This window comes from Tursiops truncatus, chromosome 9 (genome assembly GCF_011762595.2).
Source record: "Tursiops truncatus isolate mTurTru1 chromosome 9, mTurTru1.mat.Y, whole genome shotgun sequence".
Lineage (NCBI taxonomy): Eukaryota > Metazoa > Chordata > Mammalia > Artiodactyla > Delphinidae > Tursiops > Tursiops truncatus.
Genome location: NC_047042.1, coordinates 61197035 through 61222428, shown reverse-complemented (window position 1 = coordinate 61222428; position 25394 = coordinate 61197035). Strand labels below are relative to the sequence as shown.

Genomic DNA, 25394 nt, shown 5'->3' with positions numbered 1-25394 from the left:
TCCATCAGGAAGGCTGAGATGAATTTGCTTATTAGATGTAAAACTGGCAAAATGCATCATATCTACAAGGCAATAATTAATTGCATTCCATGGGACAACTTTACATTTCTAAAACCAAAAATCATTTGCATTACTATTCGTTTTCTCCAATTTTCAGAACTGTGAAATAGCTACAAGATAATAGAAAATGGAGATAACTGAGATGGGTGAGTTAGGATATTCACTAAACTTTTTTGTCCATTTCAAGTCTTTAACCATTTTTCTTAACAATGTTTATGGAGGGGATGGGGATGAGGGGTAGGGGAAAACAGATTTATTTTTCCAAAGACTGGCTCTAGTCTGAACCACTCAGTAGTTACCTTGCATTTTTCTGCCTCTCCAAAGTTTCTTGAGGGCAGGGATAATAAAAGCTTCTGTATGTCTTGAAGGATTCAGCACAGAGCTCTAAAGTGCTCTGCACTGTGCTAGAGTATTGGGGCCACAATCGTAAATCCCCTTCTGTTGATGGTTGGCATGTATCAGTGGACTTATGCCCCAGTCATATCCACTATTCTTGTCTTCCCATTTTGTGCTGTGTTGTTCACGTACAGCAGACTGTTGTCAATAATTTACCTTCTGAAAGAGATTAAAACAGAAATAGCAAAATTCTCCTTATAATACTTCGTGTTATGCCAGCTTCCTGGATCTCTCTCGGGTTTGTGCCTTAGGCCAGGTTATAGGTGATACAGTACTAATGAGCTGTTATAATTAGATCCTTGTGGATGGAGCCCAAGTTCTACTTAAATTACAGCTTTTATCAAGTCAGATAATGGCTGGAACACTCCAGGACAGGGCTGGGGCTTTGATATTGCCCTTCTTTAAAACATTTATTATTATTATAGTTTTTTAAAAACTATTGTTTGGGTTCAGTGAGAAGGGTAATTTATTCCCCATTTTATCCTGCTGTGAAAAATTTTCTTATCTCAGTCACGATAGAAGTGTTTGCTGAAATAGAATATTCTCATTTGAATCATGTATTCATCATCTGTGTGCTTCCACTTCATGAATATGGAGGGGATCTTTGCTTATATTTTCTATCTTGAAATACAGCTTTTCAGAGCATGGTTCAACTGCAGGCCCACGAGCTGCTCCACCTCCAGCATTTTCTAACGGCATCACAGTCTACCTGGCTGCTTAACCAGAAACCTCAATCCATCTTGCCACTTCTCTCTTCATCGTCTACACCCAATCAGTTACCAAATCCTACTGATTCTACTTGCATATCTCCTAAATCCACCTGTTTCTCTCTGTCTTTATCATCACTGTGCTTTTCCAGACCCCTCATTTTCTCACGGCCAATTTGCCTTTTGGTTGATCACCCGGTTCTAGGCTCATGCACACCTCCCAACTGGAACATCCTCTGTATTGCTGGTTCCCAACAATTTTTTGAGCAAAGACCCCGCCCTGCCCCGCCCCCCCGTTAAGTTAAAAAACAAAACAAAACAAAAACCAAATCAAAGACTATCCCATGAGACTGATGGTTCTCTGGGTTCTCAAAGGTCAAGAGAACCAGGCCATTTCCATTTTTTGAGTTTCCCAGAATATTAAAAAATGTGAGGAAATGCCAAAATAAGCTATAAAAATTGTAATGTGTTATAACTGTTTGCATTTAACAAATTAATAATTTTAACATGAGAAAACTGTGCAGTGTAGTTATGCCTTTCACAAGATAATTGGAGGATTTATTAAAATGTCAGTTCTTAGTACTTTATAGAGGGTGTATCATTTGGATATGGGGAACACCTTTATGTTAATATGCTGAGCACACATATAACATTTAGGAAAGCATTTGGCTACAAACAACCAAATACCTAAGAATGTAATAAGTCAGTATTCATATGTCTCACATCTAGAAATCTGGAGATGAGGGAGACCAGGGAAGCTGTTCAACTGTGTTGTCGGGGATTCAGGTTCTTTCCACCTTTATGTTTTTCCATATGCAAGGTGTAAGCTTTTGTCATAATGCTTGTCACCTCATGGTCATGAGATGGCTGCTGTAGCTCTAACACACGCTCACCTTCCAGTAAGAAGAAAGAAAAGCAAAGGGGAAAATAAGGAAAGGCAAAGTTTAAAGGGACAAAAATGTTTTTCTCCTGTTGAGACTTTACTTTTTCATTGGGACAGAGACACCAGCCCCAGGGATTTCCACCTACATTTCATTGGCCAGAATTATAACATATGGTTAGCCATAGCAGTAAGGGAGGCTGGGAAATTGAGTATATTGTTTTCTAGCCTCTTCGGAAGAGGAAGGCAAGTAAAAAGGGAGTTGGGAATGAATGTTGAGTGAATCCTATTTATAGCTTCTGCCACAGTCGTCTTCTTTTTTTTCTTCTTCCTTTTTATATATTTTTTTTATTGAGGTGAAATTTACGTAACTTAAAATTAACCTTAAAAATTATTTTTATTTTTTTAAAACATCTTTATTGGAGTATAATTGCTTTACATTGTTGTGTTAGATTCTGCTGTATAACAGAGTGAATCAGCTATACATATACATATATCCCCATATCCCCTCCCTCTTGTGTCTTTCTCCCAGCCTCCCTATCCTACCCCTCCAGGTGGTCACAAAGCATCGAGCTGATCTCCCTGTGCTATGCAGCTGCTGCCCACTAGCTATCTGTTTTACATTTGGTAGTGTATATATGTAAATGCCACTCTCTCGTTTGTCCCAGCTTACCCTTCCCCCTCCCCATGTCCTCAAGTCCATTCTCTACGTCTGCATCTTTATTCCTATCCTGTCCCTAGGTTCTTCAGAACCATTTTGTTTTTTAGATTCCATATATATGTGTTAGCGTACGGTATTTGTTTTTCTCTTTCTGACTTACTTCACTCTGTATGACAGACTCTAGGTCCATCCACCTCACTACAAATAACTCAATTTTGTTTCTTTTTATGGCTGAGTAATATTCCATTGTATATATGTGCCACATCTTCTTTATCCATTCATCTGTCAATGGACACTTAGGTTGCTTCCATGTCCTGGCTATTGTAAATAGTGCTGCAATGAACATTGTGGTACATGACTCTTTTTGAATTATGGTTTTCTCAGGGTATATGCCCAGTAGGGGGATTGCTGGGTCATATGGTAGTTCTATTTTTAGTTTTCTAAGGAACCTCCATACTGTTCTCCATAGTGGCTGTCTTCTTTTAAACTTGCCAGTGTATCTTTGTAGCTGCTGGTACAACTTCTGAAGGTGTTATTGCATGTCCATCTGGGACCCCTGATGGACAGATAGCTTGGATCACATGACCCTTCTGATTCACTGACTGAGAAAATGAAAAACCTATTATGCATTCATCAGTGCTTTTACATAAATTTCTTGTTTATTAATCATATCTATATATACTTAAAAATTAGTCGTATATATAGACTTCGTTATTCCATCTACAGATACAATGGATTCACAGACCTCTTCATATAGCCTTGCTAGTCCCCACGGGTTCACTTTCACTACTCTACAGCACTCTCATTTCCTTTCAGAAACACGGAAATGGTCATGTCACCATAACCTTGGTTAAAAATCTTTAATTCTTTTTTGCCTACAGAAGAAATTCTAAAATAATTAGCATTTTATTCAAGGCCCTCTACAACCAATCTTTGGCCTTATCTCTGGTCACTGTCCTCTCTCTCGAGCTGCTTTGTTCTGCTGCGGAGGCTTTGCACATGCTATTTGCACTGAATGCTCTTCTCTCTCTTCCCCATCTGCTGAAGATCTGTTCCTGCCTTAGACCCATATCAGACGTTACGTTTGCTGTGTGGCTTTCCCCAGGGCTCTGAGGCAGAGTGGGGGAGCTCTCCTCTGCCCCTTCTAGCGCTTCTTTGTCCCTTAGTTATGGTGCATTGCCCATTTATTGTGATTGTTTATAGGCTGACTCATCCCAAGGGAACCAGTCTCATTCATCTGTCTGTTTCGAGAGCCCAGAATGGAATCTGGCATATTGAGGGAATTCAAAATTTGTATATTGAATGAGTAAATGAAAGAATGAAGGGAAATAGGCAGGGAGTTTATTGTAAGGTCTTCGCTTAGATCAAATCTAAGAAAACAGGCTGCTGCTTTTGTCTTCCTCCTAGAACCAGACCTTCGTTAACACAAAACCAGACTTTCATTAATAGGACCAGATCTTATTAAGATATGTGTTTAGGACTTTGAAAAAGCTGTCTTGCATTTCAGGAGTTGGAGGGCTCTGTTTTCTGCTCTTAATGTGCCTTAATTTTCTCTGGATTGACACAAAAGCAGTTTGGATGTGGTACACTCCCAAGGATCATTCGTGACTGTGGTCATTAAAAGAGTTGTTTTCGGAGCCATGGGTGTCCTTGGTGAAGGTTCAGGGGTCCTCATGAGGTGCTCCCTTTTGTGTGTGAAGTTCTTTTGATCTTAGCTGCAGAGACAACCTTCAGGCACAACAAACTACAGTGATTTCTTCTGTTGTGGGCTGTGGATGGTTGATCAGGGAGGCATCCCCACGAGCATACGAATATGTTCTCTACCCACCGATCCCATGCATGTGCATTAGCTGGCACTGCTCCTTACCCCTCCATGCCCACCTCCTCATGCCCCATAAAGAGTCTTTGTGTGAATTAGAAAAAGGTCCTCCTTCTGCACAGATGGGATAGAAAAAGCCAACCCCCTCTGGATGGGCAGAGCTCCATGGGTGCATGACTCAAGAGACCTGACAGTATATCTGAGCAAAGATAAAGGCTTTCTTTCCTCTGGGAAGAGGATAACCAGCACCGGCCAATGGTAACTGGGTAATGATAGTGGTCATACCCTCAGTCTCTACCTTAAAAATATAACTTGCTCATAGACATTTAAAATAATAACTATTTTTATTACTTATTTTTAATACTTATTTGTATTTTTATAATAACTCTTAATTTTAGAACATTTTTAGATTTACAGAAAATTTGCAAAGATAGTTCAAAGAGCTCCCAAATACCCCATTCCCAGTTTCCCCAATTATTAAGCTTTTATATTATTATGGTACATTTGTCACAATTACTGAACCAATATCGATATACATTATTATTAACTAATGTACATTATTGAAATTTCCTTAGTTTTTCGTAATGTCCTTTCTTAGTTTCAGGACCACATCAGGATACCACATTTAGTTATCATGTCTTCTTAGGCTCCTCTAGGCTGTGACAGGTTTTCAGACTTTCCTTGTTTTTTGATTGCCTTGATGGTTTTGAGGAGTACTGGTCAGATGTTTTGCAGAGTGTCTGTCAGTTGGGATTTGTCTTTTCCCTATGACTAGACTGAGTGTTTTAATGGGTTTTATTATTTTTAGGTGTGGTAAGGCCAACAGATCAGGGGATGACTGCCATTGAAAAGATAGTTTGTTAGTATTCACAGATCCCAAAAGAGGGGGTACACGTCATACCACGGAGGCCATGCTGAGAAGCATTGGGGTTGTTAGGCGGAGGGAGGGAGGAACTGTGGGCAAGAGTCTTTACTGTGGTTTCTGCAGGAAGGAATGGGTTCTGCCAGGTAAGCAGGCTTAGGATTGGCTAGTTTGAATAATTTTAGTGCGCTCTGGGGCATAGGGGCTGTCCCTAGATGTCTGGTACCTGTCTGGGGTTATCGGGGCAGGTGGAGAGTGGCTCAGGATGTGAAAGCTTGGTGAGGGAGGTGTTGGGGTGTGGTTGCTGGTTTGGTTGGCTGGTATCTGAAAAGCATGCCTCTTGGAGGGGGGACTCTTCCTGAGGAATGGAGGGGAGGGAGGAAGGGGGAGGTGACGGAGGCAGGAGGCCAAGGCAAGATGACTCAGGGGTATTTTCTGGTTGTCCAAACAGGGCATGTCTGGGATACGCACGTAGGGCAGATGTTAAAGTATTAAGTTTACAGAAGATGGAAACATGCTTAGTACTCTGGGGTTATAGATTTTGGGGAGAAAGACCGTGGAGGTAAAGTGCCATTTTCATCACATCATATCAAGGATGTAACTTATCACTGTTGATACTGACCTTGAATACCTTGCTGATCAGGCCCTATTTTGTGGTACCATATCTACTTCACGTCTGCCTTTAATGTTCATCTCATATGTTTGAAGTGTTTGTAGGGTAGGGTCTTGGTAAACACCCAGTGTAGTTTTCCTTGAATCTTGATCTTCCAGAAGAATGAACCCGCCTGTAGTGGGGTCTAGTTCTTAGGCGGGGGGCCCTCTTTGGGGTGGGTGTCTCCACAGAATACAGTCTTGAAACTTGGGCCTTAGGCAAGATGAGTTCACAGGGGAGACTTGTGTCTGAATATCCTGCTGTTCTCTAAAATGGTCGTCCTTTGTATACTTCCAGTTGCTGAATGAATACTTCAGTAAATACCGACAACTCTGTCAGGAGTTGGAGTTGATTATCCCTGAAATGAGACAGGATATATATTCACAGTACTTAGCTGTGAGTTAAAATGCTCAGAGTACTAACCTATTTTTGTATATAAATTTTAAAAATCCTGGTTACTCCATGAGTTGCCTGACCAAAACCTTCTGGAGCCCTCTCATGTTGGTGGAGATCATGAAAGATATGTCAGTGTTCCTGCTCTGCTTTTGAAAATCCCGAGTTGGGCAAGGCAGGCCATGGAGCTGGTTGGTAACTCACCTGCACCCCTTTTTCCCCCCTCATGCCTCAGGGTCTAAGTCGCAGAACTGTCTGTGGAACTCCCTCATCGACGATCTCACAGGGAATGTCCAGGAGAAGCCACGGCCGACGATTGTCCATGACCCCCGGCCACCGGAGGAAATCCTAGCTGATGAATTGCCTCAGCTTGATAGCCCGGAAGCCTTGGTGAAAACGTCCTTCAGGTTTGGTGGATTGCAACTCAGTTTGTTCCTTCTTTTTGCTTGTGGAGTTATTTCAGTCCAGTTGGATGCCACGTCAGCGTGGCCAGCAAATTACCTCATTTCTCTGCACGAAGTAAATTAGAATTGATGAAGTAGTGTCGGAAGTAATGCCGCTAAACTTCTGGCTGGATTTCCTGAATGTAGTGAAGACCATATCAGTAGTTAAGTTGCTGTTGGTATTTAATTGGTATTGGCATTTAAACGCTGAGGCAAAGGATTTACTGACATTGGCAATTTGAATTGGATTAATGAGTCTTTTGCTTCAAAGGAGGATGACGCAGGGAGATAAGTGCACAGGGAAAAAGCACGTGGTGGGAATTAACTCAGCCCTGTGCCTTTAGAGTTCCTTGCTGGGGGAAGTTTTCTAGTTGTAAGAGAAGTGAGAGCTGCTGCCTCCTGAAATGAAGTGTGGATCTTCTTCTGTGGTTTCCCAGGTGGCTGTTGACTCTGTTCTTGTTCATCGTTTAGTCCTGCGTTTTCCCGCAAAGTTCTCTGGTGTTTTCTTTTTGTATTGCACTCCACTTTCATCATGAGGCGTCTCCTTACCTTCTCACCTGTATTAAATAAAAATCAGCCTGGGTATGGATGCGGTATAGAAAAGTGATTCTTTTTTCTGAATGGGTCTTTCAAACTCACTTTTGAAATACGCAGTCGTACTGGTATCAGAAATTAAGGTTTAATGATTTTGCCAGCCTGCCTTCCTCCCCTCCTTTCCCCCTGTTATTCTAATTTTACTTCTTTCATTTTTCTTTCCATTATATAAGGCTTTCATACTCTCCACATGGCCAGTAGTACATGTAAGCTTCCCTTTTCTTCCCTCATAAACAAATCAGACAGGATTTGGAGTCCAGGAAATATACTTGAAAAATGTGTTCTCTTCTGCATCCAGGTGATATGTGTAATCGCCCAGTAAAAGCCATTTCATTGTGTGAAGGTTCTTAGTGTGGACTGAATTATAGATGAGTTCTGAAAAGGAGTGATGAATAGGGGTTTGGATTTCTTTATATAATGTGACTGACGCAGTGGCGGGACCAGAATTGCAAGGCAAATGCTTTTCTTATTCCTAGTAAGGGTTTACTGCATTGTGAGGTTTAAGTAAAATAAAAACCACTCAAGTAGAGAGAAGTACATGCTATGAACCTGTGATTCTCTGCAAGTGACTGTGGGGGGAAGACGGGAGGGTGAATGGGTCTCGTGGTCTGTGTGTTCTCATCTGCAAGTGTCTCTGGTGGAGTCAACCCCTTCATATACTGTCTTCTGGTAATTACACCTTCCACCTCAAACCAGGTTCATCATCTTCTTCAGTGAATAGCTAAAGAGCTGCTCCCATGAAAAGAACATCGTATTTGCTAGCCCAACTCCATTACCATCATCCCTTCTCTTTGCATTCCCTCTGTGCTCTTTAATAGAGATAAGGTACTGATGGCCATGAACTTCTTTTGCTCTGCTAGTTGTATTATGTGCCAATGTCTTGGTTCCAGAAAGAGATTAATTTATAAGTTTGTTAAGGTCAGGATTTATTTCTGATTCCTTGTAGCACTTGGTGTGTAGTGGGAGAAACACAGTAGGTGTAAATATGCCAGTCCTATAGCAGTGGAACCCAGAAATGTATTGGCATTTGTTGTTCATTTACTGGTCTCCTTAATACAATTCTGTGCTATCCTGGAACCATCCTTTCTTCCAAAGAAGATAGTTGATTTCAATAGCAATGTTAGAGGGTAAATATTCTCTAATGCAGTTGTCCTTAATTGTGGTAGTAACATCAGTTGTGAGATTTGTTGCAGATAAATTATTATAAGCAAAATGTGGGAATAGCTTACTTATCAAGAAATAATTTAGAGCAGAATCAAGGTTGCTCTTGTAGCAGAAGACCTAAATAGACATTTCTTCAAAGAAGACATACAGATGGCCAAGAAGTACATGAAAAGCTGCTCAACATCACTAATCATTAGAGAAATGCAAATCAAAACTACAATGAGGTATCACCTCACACCAGTTAGAATGGGCATCATCAGATAATCTACAAACAACAAATGCTGGAGAGGGTGTGGAGAAAAGGGAACCCTCTTGCACTGTTGCTGGGAATGTAAATTGATATAGCCACTATGGGGAACAGTATGGAGGTTCCTTAAAAAACTAAAAATAGAACTACCATATGACCCAGCAATCCCACTCCTGGGCATATACCCAGAGAAAGCCATAATTCAAAAAGTCACATGCACCCCAATGTTCATTGCAGCACTGTTTATAATAGCCAGGTCATGGAAGCAACCTAAATGTCCATCGACAGACAAATGGATAAGACGATGTGGTACATATATACAATGAAATATTACTCGGCCATAAAAAGGAACGAAATTGCGTCATTTGTAGAGACTGTCATACAGAGTGAAGTAAGTCAGAAAGAGAAAAACATCGTATATTAACGCATATATGTGGAATCTAGAAAAATGGTGCAGATGAACCGGTTTGCAAGGCAGAAATAGAGACACAGATGTAGAGAACGAACGTATGGATACCAAGGGGGGAAAGCAGGGGTGGGGGTGGTGGGATGAATAGGGAAATTGGGATTGACATGTATACACTAATATGTATAAAATAGATAACTAATAAGAACCTGCTGTATAAAAAATAAATAAAATAAAATTCAGAATGAAAAAAAAGGTTGCCCTTGTAATACCACTTGTTTTCTAGATGCCTTTTGGATTGCAGAGAAGGAATGAGTTATAGCTGGATATTAAATAATGTGATAGGAATATATCACAATGTGTTCTCCCCTACCTCCCTTTTTACTCCAGGAGTGAAAAAACCTGGTAATTGCTGACTCCAATATTAGTGACTCTGGAAAATCTAGGACGACCCATGCATTATGCTCCTACAGTTTCAAACTCCAGGGGTGCCTCCATGATCAGCGCTCTCAATCCCTACTATGACTTCTTTAACCAAGCAGTACAGTCATCCCTTTGCTGAGATTGAGGTGTTGGGTTCTTTTTTCTGACTCTGAAATTCAGTCTCTCAGCCACCGTGCCGTGTGTGTGTGTGTGTGTGTGTGTGGACACACTTATACACAACCCCACACACAATTAAGGGATCCAGGCATGTGACTGTGAACATCCTGCCCTTTGCGGTTCTGCAGAGTCTTGTTTGCTGCGGAGGAACACATGGTTCTCGTGAATTGGCATCCTCTGTCCTCATAGCTCCTCTGCAGGATCGTTACCACCGAGCAACAGAGTAGAAGTGATAGCTTTGCCTACTCCCTTCTCTTTCTCCTTGTTCACACTTGGAGGGCATTTGGAATTTGGGGCCACAAAATATGGTCATCATTTTTTTTTTTTGATTGGGCAAGGAAATGCCTCTTTATTGGTGCTGGAGCTGTTCCTGAGGCAGTCAGACCATGGGACCCTCATTGGGACCCTTGCCCTCAGCTACTTCCATCTGTGGGAGATACTCTGTCCCAAGGACACCTATTGTATCAGCTTCTGTAACTGATGCAGAAGTGGGCGTGGTAGGTGGGGATGTCCTTCCGGGCAGCAGCTGGGGACGCACGTGCAGGTAGCGCTTGGCAGCCACCTCCCACTCCTCCACGCCTTTGAGCAGATACACACAGAGTGAATAAGATCAGACTTGGGTTTTGTGGGTCCAGGTGCAGACACTGTGGGCTCTGAATGCTCACGAAGCCTCTGACATGAAAAAGTCTGCTTTCAAATCCCGAGACTTTTGAAAAGAGGAAAGTGGGGACCATAGCTAAATAAAAAGGCTCGAGTGTCTCGAAAGTAGACACTTCTGGGAACTGTATCCAGGTGCCTGTTTTCTTTGTTCCTCACGACCTGTCCCTTTGAACCTTGTTCTGCTCAGGTTTTTCTTAAAAGAGATGAGAGAATATGCTGAGCCTGAAGCTTAAGGAAGATAGACCAGTCCAGCCAGTCTGATTAGTGACCCAAAAGAACAGGAAAGAGCTGGCTGCTGAGAACCCTTTATCTCCCCAGCTTCTAGTGTGCACATTTGCAAAGGTGAGACCCAGCCCAGATTGTACTGAAAGTCAAGGAAACCAATGTTTACTGAGCATCTGCTATGTCTAGGACTGTACATTCATTTACTCAATCTCCCCAAACCCTGGCAAGGTGTGTATTGCTATCCCAGTTGTGCAGGTCAGGAAACTGAGTCTCAGAGAGATCAAGTAACTTACCCAGAGCCACCCAGCAAGTGGCAGAGCTGGAAATTTCAACCCAGTCCACCTGGCTCCAAAGCCTTACCTGTCCACCATGTTCTACCACCACATCACCTTGGCTTTCCTGCTTCTGGGTTTGCTGTTGGTGAAATAAGGTAGCGTGATTGATTCTACTAATCTGGATGTGCAATTTGGATATATAGTTTGAGGCTTATCCTATGAGACTGACCCTGTTCTATTGCACTAAATCTTTTTTCTAGTCTAAACTTAGGTTTTGGATCCACCTACCCCTTTCTGGTAGGAGCCCATTAAGGTAAACTTTATGTCCAATAAATTCGTTGAGGGATCCTGTTAAATGCAGACCCACATTCAGTAGGTCTGGGTAGCAGCCTGTGAATCTGTGTTTCTAACAAGCTCCCAAGTGATGTGATGGTCCAAGGACCACCCTCTGAGGAGTGAGGCGTGGGCTTTGGAATACCACAGGCATGAATTTGCAAATGCTCTTCTTAACTGTGTGATCTTGAGTCATGGTTTTGATTCTCAGTTGCCTCATTTAACAAATGGAAACAGTGAAATAACAGCAGTGGCCTTGGGCCCTGTTGCTAGGATTCAGTGGGCGATGAATATGGCAGCCCCTAATTCCTTCTCTCCCAGTTTTTCAAAATCCTGTTTAGGAGTGGATTGATCCTCTGCACCTTGACCCCTTCTTCTGTGACTGGGCTGTGCCATGTGCCCCAGGCTGGGAATACGAGCCCAGTAGGTACTTTGTGAGCAAGGCTGGCCTCTGGCCTGACCTCCTTGGGCAGTAGTGGAAATTCTGAAGCCATCCAGCACGTTGGCCATCTCAGTTACTTACCTTGAATTGTGTGACTCAGCATAGGTTTTGATAATTTTGCATTTGGAAGAAGAGTATGCTCACTCCCTGGAGAGTCACTGGAGGATTGATGGACTTCTCTTCCCACACAGAATGGACTTATTTGGGCTTTGGCAAAAGCGTTCCTGATTCTATACATAACTTACTAAGACTATGTTCCAGAGAGCAGAACTGCATTGAGCCAACACCCTCGGCTGCAGATGAGATTAAGTCCTTGTCAGATCCCACTTAATGGATTGCATTTTCCATGCAGAATTAAATTGTTGAACTCATCCTCATTTTGGCTTTTGGCATTCATTTTTCGACCAACAGCTATAGCCAAGAAGCCAGTTTCTGACTTGATTACTTTCAGGAAATGTGCAATCTGGCTGATGATAGGGCTTGGTGTGGGGTAGCGTCCCCTGCAGCTTCAGACCCCACCCTGGAATGAGTCATGGGTTAAAATTCCCAATTAGCTCATGAGAAGTCTGGTCACATGTCTTTCTCTATCACCATATGTTGGTCACCCACCGGGAACTTCGGGGGGCCCCTACTTCCGTGACTTAGTGCTGTCTCCCTGGAGTTGACATTTTTCCTTTCTAGTCTTTGCTAACCCAAAGCAGTAGAGTTTTGCTCAGGTCTGTGAAGGGGAAAAATGAAAGAATGAATTCTGATTTTTTTAAAAACTCAGAAGAGTTTCTGTTGCAACTTTGGCTTCCCACAAGGGAAATACTTAGGCTTCTCTTTGCAAAGCAAGTTTTTATAGACAGATTTTCCAATGTTGGAAATTGACAAAGCATATATCATGCAGACACTGTTCCGTTTGCATTCTTCCTGGTCCTTCCACTAGTATTTTGGGAAAGAGGGAGTTTGTCTCTGTGGTGGCCATGTGAATGCACCTCTCACATCTCTGACCACATGGAATATACTTGACCCATGGCCTCAGCTTCTGTGCGAGGATATTTGTCCCTGGGATGGCTCTGGCTGTGTTTCTCAAGGGTACTTTCAGCCAATGACTAAGAGTGCTAGGGATCCTAAGGGTGGCCATTCCTGGGAGACACAGGACTCCTCTGATGGTGACTTCAGCTCGAGGACTCCAAGTTCCTTGGTGAACTTTCTTTAGAACTGCACTGTGATCTAAGACGCTCCCACCCAACCTGCCGTCCTTCTCTCCTTCACTGGAAGTCAGACCTGCATCTCGCCTCTCCCTGCCTCCTCTGGCTCCTTCCCCATTTTCTCTTTCAGATGTTCCCCCTGATACATTTCTTGCATGTCTAATCCGTCCTTGGCACCTGCTTCTCAGAAGGCCCCGGCTAACTCAGTCTCACACCATGCTGCGATCCTCTGCTGGCCCACCACTGCCAGCTCTGTGCTGTGGGTACGGCTTCAGCTTCAAGGCTACTGGCCTAGAAATCCTGGGCCAGTTTTCTGTGCTTGATTTTATATTTCGTGCTGCATCTTCCCCGTGGGCTCTAGTGGTGGGGTGAACATGGGGCAGGCCACAATTTTTTTTAGTCTTTTGTACTTTTGTTGCCCACTGGAGACTTTGCTGAAACATTGAGATTAACTAAAGAAACTACAACATGAGAAGGGAGCATTTAAAATCGTACCCCAAATATAATTGTTTCTTTTGTACAAGGGAAATGCTAAAGAATGTTGGACATTGTACAGCTGGTTTGAGCACTTTGGTTGCCAGCCAGTGGACCTGTCTCCAAGGCTAATTTCCCCTTAAGAGCGTATCCTTTGTCAAACCAGACACATTCTCATCAGGCTATTGGGGAAGCCAGGGTTCTACCCATAGGAATGGCACTCATCCAAGGTGTCCTCAACAACTTGGTATATGTCTAAATCAGAATAACTCCTAGCAGCACATTTTACAAAGTGTGAGTGAGTCATCCTAGGAGAATCCCACAGGGAGGAGTGGGGAGCTTCAGTACTGTCAGGTGGGGGAGAGGCTCGGATACTCCTGGAGGCTTCATCTCCATCTGTCTGCCAGTGTGCAGCATGGGTCAACCTCCCGTGCTTCCTGATGAGCAACAGGAACTTCTGTCCTTGGTCACACAGAGACCTGAAGTGTGCTAGGAGTCTCTGAAGTTCTCTCTAAATGAAGGCAGGCCTCCCATCTCTCTATGGCAGTGCTTTGCATCCTATCGAGGTCTGGTCATGATTCTCATATGCTTCTGGATCAGATGGTCTGGCCTTTAGCTCTTGGGTACTTTGTCCCCATGTCAACCTCATGGGCCAACTCCCCAAGCACAATCCCTGGTAACTTCTGAGGTTCAACCTCAGGAGCTTGTGGGAATCTCTGGGGCCTGTCCAAACCACATAGAACCCAAGAGATAACTCGGGGAAGCTAAAACCCAGCCTCCTTCTACCTGACTCTACTGGCCACAGAGTTTACTCAGATGTGGACCTTCTGGTTTATGGGTAGATGTCCCTCTAGAAAGAGAAGAGGAAGTCTCACTCCTGCCCCGTCTGCCTCGTCTCCCTATAATCCCCCAAGTCCGAAAAGCTGGGTCTCTGGCTTCCTGCTTCTCCTACATTATATCCTCCTCTTCCCCAGGACCAGGCCTTGGGCTAAGTCTTAATGGTGGATGAGGTAAAGAGACAGATTGGCCTAACTGATATGGGACCCTACACTGGGAAATACCTCAGAAGCACCATATATGTTATGCCTTAGAAACTTTCAGTGATAAATGACTTTACCTCATTGGTTTTTCTGCAGTAAAATTCAGGTTCCCTAAATAAAAATAGAGCAAAACTCTTTGAAACTGTGCCCTACGGTCATGCAAGTCTGGATATCCCTTGATTGGTGATTGGTCCCTGTCCTCAGCAGTGGGGGATCCCGGGTTATGTTATGAACCTCACGATAAGGTTACCTTGTGTTTTACTCTGTAGAAATTTTTGTCCCCACTTGCAGCCTTAAGGCAGGGTTTCTGCCCTTGCTAGCAGGAAAGGAGAGATTTCCTTCTTATTGAATCTTTCTAATAACAGGTGCTCTCTTCCCATTCAAGTGCTCGGTCCTTGTTCTGCAGTCACATCCCATGCCCGGCTCTGGAGCCACTTGAGGTGAACTGGACCAGCACGTACCCTTGCCCCTGGACCTCACACGGATCAGTGAACATGTTGAATGACACTTGGTGTAACCATTGAAACAGGCCAGACTGGATCATGGTGGACATAAAAGGGAAGCAAAAGGAATGGCGTTAGCCAGGGTCAGGAGGCAGGAAGACACGGCATATGTTGAAGGAACTGTTGGATTAGTGTCTAAGGCATGTGAAAGTGGGGCAGTCTTGGAAAAGTAAAGTTGAGACCAAATATGGCAGGGCGTTGTTTGCCACGAGAAGAAGGTTCACTTTTATTCCATAGGCAGAGATCTTTGGAGCGTTGGGAAATCTTTGGGGAAGCAGAAAGAAGACTGCATATTTTTTTCTAATTAAATTACAGAATTAGGATTTATATTTTCATACCTCTGCCCTCTATACACAGAACATCAAGACTAAGGTTTTTTGCCCGGCAGCAGAGATGGAATAATGGAGGTGGAGAACAGCATGGAATTTAAAAATCTATGGAGGAAGAGCATGGACAATCAGGGGAAGACACTTGTGAGAATATGTCTTCCCACATGGATTGGAACAGGGACCATTGTTTTTTCTATTACTTCTAAATGTAGTAGCAGCTAATGGTTATTGAACAGACAGCCCCATGACTGTAGTCTGGCTGCTCCCCATTTATTGATTACTGGTAAGTGCAGCAAGAGTTGAATTTGCTAAGATGAATTACCTCTAGACCCCAGAGGCCAGCTCGGTTGGGGAAGGATGGTTATTTGAACAAGAGCTGTAGACATGCTAGACATGCTTGTCCTCCTTTGGAAGGGATGATGATTCTGGCTCAGGTGATGGGGTCAAGTACTCAGAGGCAGACACATTGCAAACTGCCCGAGAGTATAACTTGTGCACACTCTGCAAAGCCAGAAACAGGAGGATGTGAATCAAATAGCAAACTTGGATTCCGGGATCCAAATCTTGATCTGTACATCAGTTTCATTCTTTGAAAATGGTCCGGATTGAGAATGAGAAAGGGGATGTATGCAGGGGGCTGAATTATATTTATTAAATTTTGTGTTTCTCTGTTGTTTTGATAATTATTCTATCTTCGACCCTGTCTGGCCCTGTCGGGGCTGAGTTTCGTTGGTCATTAGGTTTCCATGGGTAGCACTGAATCAGGCTTTTGTGTCTAGCTCTAAGCCAACTGGTAGGTACCTACATTGTTTTTCAAAAAACTATTTTGACAATTTTTAAACCTTCAGAGAAGTTGTAAGACTAGTAAAATGAACAACTGTCTATCTTCCACCTAGAGTCACTTTTGCTTGCTTGCTCTCAAATCTATCATCTATTTATCTTTTTTTTTCCAAATCTTTTGACCTTAAGTTGTAGACATCATGACCTTTCAGCTTCAGCTTGTATCACTTAAGAGTGAGACCACTTTCTTACACACACAGTATAATTACCAAATTCAGGAAGCTTAAGTTTTATATAAAACTATTATCTAATATACAGCCCACATTCAGATTTCACCAAATGTTCCAATAATGTCTTTTATGACAATCTTTTTATCTGATCCAGAACCCGTTCCTGAAGCACACATTACATTTACTTGTCAGTCTCCTTTAATTTGAAGCAGCTTTTTAGTCTTTCTTTGTCTTGCATGGCATTAACATTTTGAAGCAAACGGGTCACATGTTTTGTGCTGCAGAATGGTCCTCAGTTTGGGATTGTCTGATCGTTGCCTTGCGATTTGATTCAGGTTATTCATGTTGACAGGAATACTATTTAAGTGATGTAGATGTTGCGTCCTCCATGCAGCACTGGAAGAGGGCTGTCGATTGTCCCATTACTGGTGATGTTAGCTTTGATTATTTCATTAAGGTTGTTTCCCCTAATGTGTCCCCTGTAAAGGTGCCGTTCTGCCCTTTGTAGGTAATAAGTTATCTGCGGGGAGATAACTTTGAGACGATGAAGATAATCTCTTCTTTCTTTCTTTATTTTTTTAACATCTTTATTGGAGTATAATTGCTTTACAATGGTGTGTTAGTTTCTGCTGTATAACAAAGTGAATCAGCTATACATATATCCCCATATCTCCTCCCTCTTGCGTCTCCCTCCCACCCTCCCTATCCCACCCCTCCAGGTGGTCACAAAGCACCCAGCTGATCTCCCTGTGCTATGCAGCTGCTGATAATCTCTTTCTTAACAAACTTTTATGCAATGGTTTTAGCATCACTTGATGATTCTTGCCTGAATCAATGGCAATTTCTAACTCTATTATTCTTTCTCCATTTATTAAATGACATTTGATGGTAAATAAGAGCTTTCCCTTTCCTTCCTCTCTTGCTCCCTTTCTAGATTGTAGTGTCAGCATGCACTCTGGATTTTTCTTTCATCCATTGTTTTATAAGCCGTTATATCTTCATCCTACCTGGAGCCCAGGGAGGGTGTTTGTGAGAGAAAGGACACAAAGAAGGGTGGTATGGGCAGTCCTTTAGTCTAAAATGCATCAACCCTAATGGGCAGAAATAAGTTTGACTTGGAATATGAAGAAGTGTGTCAGCAAATCCAGGCTCTAAATAATCCCCTGTCCTGCAGGTAGGGGCTCCGTGGGCTGCCGTAATCTGGTGGAAGGCAGTATCTTGACCTGAACCTGGTGGTGCCACTGTAATGATGGGAAATTGCAGAGTGGCAAGAGTGACATGGAGTGGGTTGGGGGAGGCATTACTTAGCCAGAAAAAGGAGTGTGAATGTATTGTCTGGACTTTTTGTTTTTGCAGTACGCGGGCCTCTCACTGTTGTGGCCTCTCCCGTTGCGGAGCACAGGCTCCGGACGTGCAGGCTCAGTGGCCATGGCTCACGGGCCCAGCCGCTCCGCGGCATGTGGGATCTTCCCGGACCGGGGCACGAACCCGCATCCCCTGCATTGGCAGGTGGACTCTCAACGACTGCGCCACCAGGGAAGCCCTGTCTGGACTTTTAACTGGGTCTCCAAGTCTTTTCTCCTCTCCTCTTTCTGCCATGTAGCACTGCTCCCTGCTCCCACTCCTGCCGGCCAGTGTCTGATGTCTGTGCCCAACCCCATGGTCTGAAGACTTGCCTACATCTTATCACTGACGGGTATAGCGAGAATGCCTGAGCTCTGGTTTTAATCCCAGCTCCACTCCTCGCCTGCTGTGTGACCTTGAGCAGGCAGTTGAACCTGAGCCTCAGTTTCCTCAACCGTTTAATGGGATGGAATCTTCTTTTCCTCGAGGGATACCTGTGAGGAGTCAAGGGGGCTCTGCATGTGGAACAGTGAGCACAGTGTCTGGTACCAGCAAGTGCCTTGTAGTCGTAGGTAACGCGATCCCGCGTCAGCATCCTGCTGAGTGCTGCTGGTAGATGTACAGTTAGCTGTAGGCCCGGTGTTGTGTGAAGGAATTCACTTTATCTGGCTGTCCCTCAGGTGTGTCCCTTAGTACTGAAAAGCCACTCTGACACCAGGGACCTTTGAGGCACCCTCTCCTTCTCTTTAGTTTCTAGCGTTTTCCTCTTAATCCTTGTCCAGTCACGTTGTGTGTAATAATAAGATTTTAAATTTTTTATTACTTTAAATTTACAGATGGAGAAACTGAGGTGTGAAGTTAACTTACCAAAAGTCAGACCACCAGTTGGTAGGTGTGGGTGGGATCTAGAGCCACACACTCTGGCTCCAGAACCCACATATAACCACTAGAACACACTTCCTCCCTGGCCTAGCATGGACGAGGGGGTCTGTGTCTTCTGGTTTGGTTGTTGATGTGCATTTGCTTTCTAGCTAGGCTCCTGCTTCCTGCCTGCTTCCCAGTGAAGTACCCGCAGCAGCCTACTCTCTTCATTTCCTGCCATTTCCTCGTGCCCAGGATGGACTCTTACTTCATCGCCTGCTGGCCTGCTCTCTTGGGCTTCGTCCCCTGCCTGCCCCTTCCTCCTGCAGAACATAGCTCAGCCTACAAATGCCACTTTAGCTGCTGGGCAGGAGAACTAGAAGGCCCTTCTTAAGACTTACTGCTCTCCTGGCTGTGACCTCACACACTTGCTACCCACAGGCCTCTCCTACGAGCTTGTCACCAGCATCACCCTGCAGTCTTGCTAGAGCCCTTTGTCCCCAACGGCCATGAACCATGGAGGGGTGTGTGTGCAATACAGGGACCTGGTAGAGGAAGGTGGTTTAGAACTGGAGCTTGGAATCAGGCAAAGCTGAGTTTCTATCCTAATCCTGTCTGTCACTTACCACCTTGGGAAAGTTACTCAGCTTCTCCTGGCCTCAGTTTTCTTTTCTGCAAAATGGAAATAGTAATGATGGGAAGATAAGATGAGAAAGTGTATGTCAAAACACTTAGCATAAAAACTCCTGAAATCTGAGTAAGGTCATAGGCTAGGTACTTATACTGTGTCAATGTCACCTTCCTGGCTTTGATACCATACTGTAGTTGTGTAAGACGTTATCATTGGCAGAAACTGGGTAATGGGTATGTCGAAGCTCTCTGTACTAGTTTTGTAACTTACTGTGTGTCTACAATCATTTCAAAAAAAGATTTAAAAAACCTTTAGTGTAGTCCCAAATCTCAATTAATTGTAGTTTTTTAAATTATAAAATATCACCAAGAATTCAGTTACTTGGCTCAAGTTCAACTTTTTGAGGTGTGTGTATTTGTGTGTGTGTGTGTGTGTGTGTGTGTGTGAGAGAGAGAGAGAGAGAGAGAGAGAGAGAGAGAGAGAGAGAGAGAAACCTAAGATAAAGTAGACCAAACAATTTCTAAAATTGTTTCCCTTTTGTAATGGATAATACCAGTGGCATCAGCAGCAACCACAGGCAAATTCCCTCCGTGCTGTAGTTTCATCTTCTCCCAGTTGAAAACCTTGTCTTTTACTTAGTAATCTCTATTCTCTTCAGATTTATTATTTACCTTATATTTCAGTGGTTCTTAATCCGGGCTTCACAGTATACTCACGAGTGATTAAAACAGCATCCCTGGGGTAGCGCCCGGAGAGCTGTATGATTTGAAAGCTTCTTTGGTTTGTGGAGTGCAGCAGGCCTGAGAACCACGGTTCTAACTGCATTGCAGGCTCCCCTTCGGCCCTTTCTCCCTTCCCTCCTTCTCCCACATCCACATTGCCTTGGTGTGTGCTGCTTCCACAGGGCACCATTCTTCTAATGACCATCAAGGCCTTTCCTGACCGTGGTTCCCGGATACAGACGTTGCTCCCTTTTCTTTACAGCATTTATCTGGAGCGGATGTCTGGAGTTTTGGAATCATCACAGAATGAGCTCTCGCACCCCTCGAGATGCCATATGTCCATGCCATTTTAGATAACTGAAGTGTCACCAAATGTCCCTTATGTTGTCTTTCTCCAAAAGCCAATTCAGCAGAATTCAGGTGACGTACATGTTTTCTTTTGAGAATGTGATAGGTGGAAGTTTTCAGAAGGCACTGACTACTTTTGCTTACAGTTTCAGTGGCTGACGTATTTTCACCACCTTCTGGATAAACTCACTTTGCGACATTTCCTCAGTTTCTTAGTCACCAGTCCTCCTTTATTCATCTTTTACAAAATGAGATTTTGTCATAAAAATAATATACTTATCTTGTAGAACATTTGATAAAGGGTAAAAGAAAAAAGTCCTGAATATAATCCCTGCTGTCATTTTGGCATCCTTCCTGAAGTCTTTATATCTATGACTTATTCTTACAGTCATAATTACAGTGTGGATACCGTTTTGTATTCTAATTTTTTTTACTGAATGTTTTATGTTTTTTAAAAAATTAATTAATTAATTAATTTTTTATTTTTGGCTGTGTTGGGTCTTCGTTTCTGTGCGAGGGCTTTCTTTAGTTGTGGCAAGCGGGGGCCACTCTTCATTGCAGTGTGCGGGCCTCTCACCGTCGTGGCCTCTCTTGTCGCGGAGCACAGGCTCCAGACGCGCAGGCTCAGTAGTTGTAGCTCACGGGCCTAGTTGCTCCGCGGCATGTGGGATCTTCCCAGACCAGGGCTTGAACCCGTGTCCCCTGCATTGGCAGGCAGATTCTCAACCACTGTGCCACCAGGGAAGCCCTGAATGTTTTATCTTAAGCATTTTTCCAAGTTGCCACATAATGTGCGTGTGTGTGTGTGTGTGTGTGTGTGTGTGTGAGAATATATGTTGGACATTTAGGTTGTCTCCAGTTTTTCATTCTTTACAGGAATACTGTGATAAAGTCCTCATGCATCTAGATATTCCCATATTTTAAGCTGTATCCCTAAGAGTAGGTAGCTAGAAGTGGAAACACTGGCTCAAAGGGCATCTTGACCCTTAATAAACTGTACCAGAAGAGGAGCCCTGGGTGCTCTTTTCAGTGGGGCTTCTTCCAGCAGTTCCAATCAGTGCTGAACCCCTTAGGTTGAGTGGGATGGTGCTCATACCTCACAACTTTGAATTGACTGTTATTAGTATTTTTTTTCAAGATAGCTTGTCCTTTCTTAAAGCTGTGTAGTGCCAGTGCTGATGATTTTTGTGTATTTTGCTGACATACTGCTCACGGGAATAGTATAGTCACTTTTTGACCTGCTACTGGTAGATGTCAATATCATCCCTCTTTTATGTATGAGCAAAGTAAGGTTCAGAAGAATTAAGTGACTTGCCAAGGGCACACAACTGAGAAAGAGCAGAACCAGGAGTTAAACCTGCACCATTTTGGCCCCAAAGCCTGTGTGTTTTCCACCCCACTCCACCCCACCCCCCAATCTGGAAACAGGGCACAGTCATAAATTGTTCCTGGGGGGAGGAGTTGGAGGCAAAGGAGAGGAGAAAATATCTGCCTAGGATAGACTTCAGAAAGGTTCTTGCCCACAACGAACCTAGAGTTTAGTGGAAGAAATATAAGTAAATCAATAATTGGGACTTCCCTGGTTGTGCAGTGGTTAAGAATCTGCCTGCCAATGCAGAGGACACGGGTTCGAGCCCTGGTCCGGGAAGATCCCACACGCCGCGGAGCAACTAAGCCCGTGCGCCACAACTACTGAGCCTGCACTCTAGAGCCCGGGAGCCGCAACTACTGAGCCTGTGTGCCACAACTACTGAAGCCCACGCGCCTAAAGCCCGTGCTCCGCAACAAGAGAAGCCACCGCAATGAGAGGCCCGCGCACCACAGTGAAGAGCAGCCCCACACTGTTGTGGCCCAGTGGGAAGTGGATCTGCTGGAAGCCAGCCAGAGTACTTCGAGAATATGAGCAGCTCTGCTGTGAAAGTTGAGTGCGTCTGTGGGCTGGACTCCTTTCTGCAGAGCTGTGTGACCTTGGGCATCAAGTTAGACTGTGGCCCTGCAGTTGTCACATCCTTCCAAAGGGTGATGATAGTTCTTGACTCAGTAGCTTAGACCAACAATTCAGAGAAAAGGATTAACTCCTTGATTACAAGTGGAAGCCCATTTTCTAAACAAAAAGTAGAAGAAACTTTTCCTTTACTTGAGCTTCATTATCCATGGTGAGGGATGGACAAGGGGGTATTGAGACGTATTTACCTGTTTGTTTAAAGCTTTTTTTAAAAAAATATGTTTCTATTATAAATGTGATAGTGCTCATAGAAAAAGGAAAAGGGAAAATGTTACCCATTATTCTTTCTTTGCGGATTGCTAAAATTTGATTTCCTCTATGAATATGTTTAACTCCTCTTTAATCTCACAGTATCATGTTCTAAAACTTAACATTATGACCCACCCAACATTTCTCCATGTTTAAACTTTTATGAGCATCAAAAACTCTTAAATTTAGTCACTTAGTGGATGTACTATAGTTTAGTAAACCATTTTCTGATATTTGAAAATTTTCCAGTGTTTTGCAAATGTAATATAAACAATGCTGTGAGGGACATCTTTGTGTAAATAGATTGTTGTAGATTTAGGATCATTTACCTGGGTTAGATTCTCATACCTCAGGCAGATTTGTGGAACTCCCCAGAAGCACAGTGTGGTCAGAGATAAGAGGTGCTCCAGCTGTCAATGCCTTTGATGTTCTTCTTTAGATACTCTTCTAACTCTCCTTCACTTGGCATTTTCTTATCAAACAGGTATTAACTGTAATCTCTTGACTTTTTGTCAAGCAACCATATCTTCCGCTAATGGATGCACAAGATCTATGTAATTTTGATATTCATATTATCTATTGATACAGGACATTGGAGAGAATCCTTTCGCAGCTGTACTGAGCATTCTTTGTGCACTCTGAAGTGTTTAATTCAATTCTACCTACGTTTGTTGATCACTAAAGAGCAGCTGCCAGTGAATTTGAAGGAGTGTTAATTGGGAGTCAGAAAATGTAGGTTCAAAATTTGGCTCTGCCCTTTATTAAGTGACCTTACACACAGAGACTAAGCTTGTTCTAGTTTTGTTTTCTGCCTAAGATGTGGAAATAATATCTCTCTCAGTGGGTATTCATGAAGATGAAAAGATGATGACCTTAGTAAACTGTGTAGTGTTATATAAGTAAGAGGCACAATTATTGTCATACATGGAAAGTGTTCTGCTCAATACTGTGGGCGATACTAAGAGGAACCATTCATGCATTCATTTATTCAACAAACATTTATTGAGTAACTACTGTGTGCAGTGCAATGACCTGAATGCTGGGCATACAGTGGTGAACAAGGCCCTGTAAACCATTGAGGAGTTTATAATCTCGTAGTATAGATAGCTGTCCAGTATGATGGCCATTTCCTACATGGGGCTAGTGCCAGTGAGGAACTTAATTTTTAATTTTATTTAATTTTAAGCTATTTAAATATAAGCTTGAAAAAAGAGATCATTCAGTAACCGTTATTGGAAAACTAATGTTTTCCATTGAGAATTATGTCTGGAACAACTTGAGTATGTGAATCTACATTTTAAGCTGTACATTGTATAAAATCTAAATACAATCAAGGATTTCCAGTGAAAATTTAGCCTCCTCATTGAGATATGCTGTAAGAGTAAAATCTACACTGATTTCTAAGACTTAACATATACAAAAAAGTGAAATATTTAATTAATAATTTCAATATTGTTTATATGTTCAAATAATATTTTGGATGATTAGGTTAAATAAAATATATTATTAATTCACCTACTCCTTTTTACTTTCTTAAATGTGGCTACTGGAAAATTAGGCATGCAGGTTGCATTATGTTTCTACTGGCAGCACCAATGTAAGTAGAGACGAGTGAGCCACAGTGTGAGCTCTAGTGCAGGCTGCACTGAGGTGCAAAATGCTCTGGGAATTTTGGAGGTGGAGAAGAGAAGCATTTCACCTGCGGGGGGCTTCAGCAAAGCTTCTTGGAACAATGTCATTTGACTGAGCCTTGAAGGCAAACTATATGACTTTTTTTTTTTTGCGGTACGCGGGCCTCTCACTGTTGTGGCCTCTCCGTTTGCGGAGCACAGGCTCTGGACGCGCAGGCCCAGGGGCCATGGCTCACGGGCCCAGCCGCTCCGCGGCATGTGGGATCCTCCCAGACCGGGGCATTAACCCGTGTCCCCTGCATCGGCAGGCGGACTCTCAACCACTGCACCACCAGGGAAGCCCTATATGACTATTTTTAAGGTTAGGTTTATTAAGGAAGAGCAAATTCCAGTAAGAGGAAGCAGCTTTCACAAAAGTATAGTGGTCAGAGGGTTTGGGGCCTGTTATTAGGAAGTATAATGGATTTTTTTTTTTTTTTAATGTTATCCGCTTCTACTCTGCCTTATTTGGAAGCCTCAGGGTTTTAAAGTTCTCTTATGCTGAGCTCTGCCCAGGTATCCTGCAATGTCATCCTGATCCCCCAGGGGGTGATAGAAAATATATACTCTTCCCAAAAGCACATTAGCTGGGGCATTCTGGACATAGGTCTGTAACAGAAATACAGACAGGTAGTTTCTGGGGCCATAGTGACTTGGGGACAGTCTTGTGGTGCTCTAGTGCCAGAGTGACTTGGAGACAGGATTCTTGTGGGATCTTTAAGACCAAACCACTTGGCAGCCACCTGCCATCTGCCCTTAGGGCTGAGTATTAGCTTCTACTTTCCCCAAACTACCTATACCTCATTCCTCCTGATTTAAATGTTCTTTTTGGGCAAATGTGAGTAGCTAAAAATCTAAAAGCTAAATGTTGATCCAGTTCTCAGACTGCGAATACAGTTTTTATTTATTAATTTTTACTGCAAATAATGAGGACCAAAACCGAGTGGAAAAATCATGGTCCTAGGAATCAGAAATCTGGAGTTTCAACCCTGCCTCTGCCACTTATCTGTTGTATGATTTTGGGCAAGTCACTCATTCTGATAAAGTTTGTGTAATGGGATCAATAATACTTGTTTCAGAATTATTGTGAAAATGAAATAAATGGAGATAAATAAAAGTGTAAAGTTGGTAAAGTGCTATAAAACATAAGGCACTGTTTTGAGTTGTCAGTAATAATAATTCTGTGATAATTGGCA

The 25394-nt window shown here is 43.1% G+C and overlaps 1 protein-coding gene across 2 annotated transcripts in view; it reads left to right on the top strand.

The window, feature by feature from the left end:
* PDE1C (phosphodiesterase 1C) overlaps positions 1–25394 on the top strand; it is a 600432-nt gene that overhangs the window by 236813 nt on the left and 338225 nt on the right. For both annotated transcript variants that reach the window (XM_073809804.1, XM_073809803.1), the window contains one exon: positions 6666–6837. In XM_073809804.1, coding sequence (XP_073665905.1) covers positions 6666–6837 — 172 coding nt within the window. The remainder of the gene's footprint in view (positions 1–6665; positions 6838–25394) is intronic.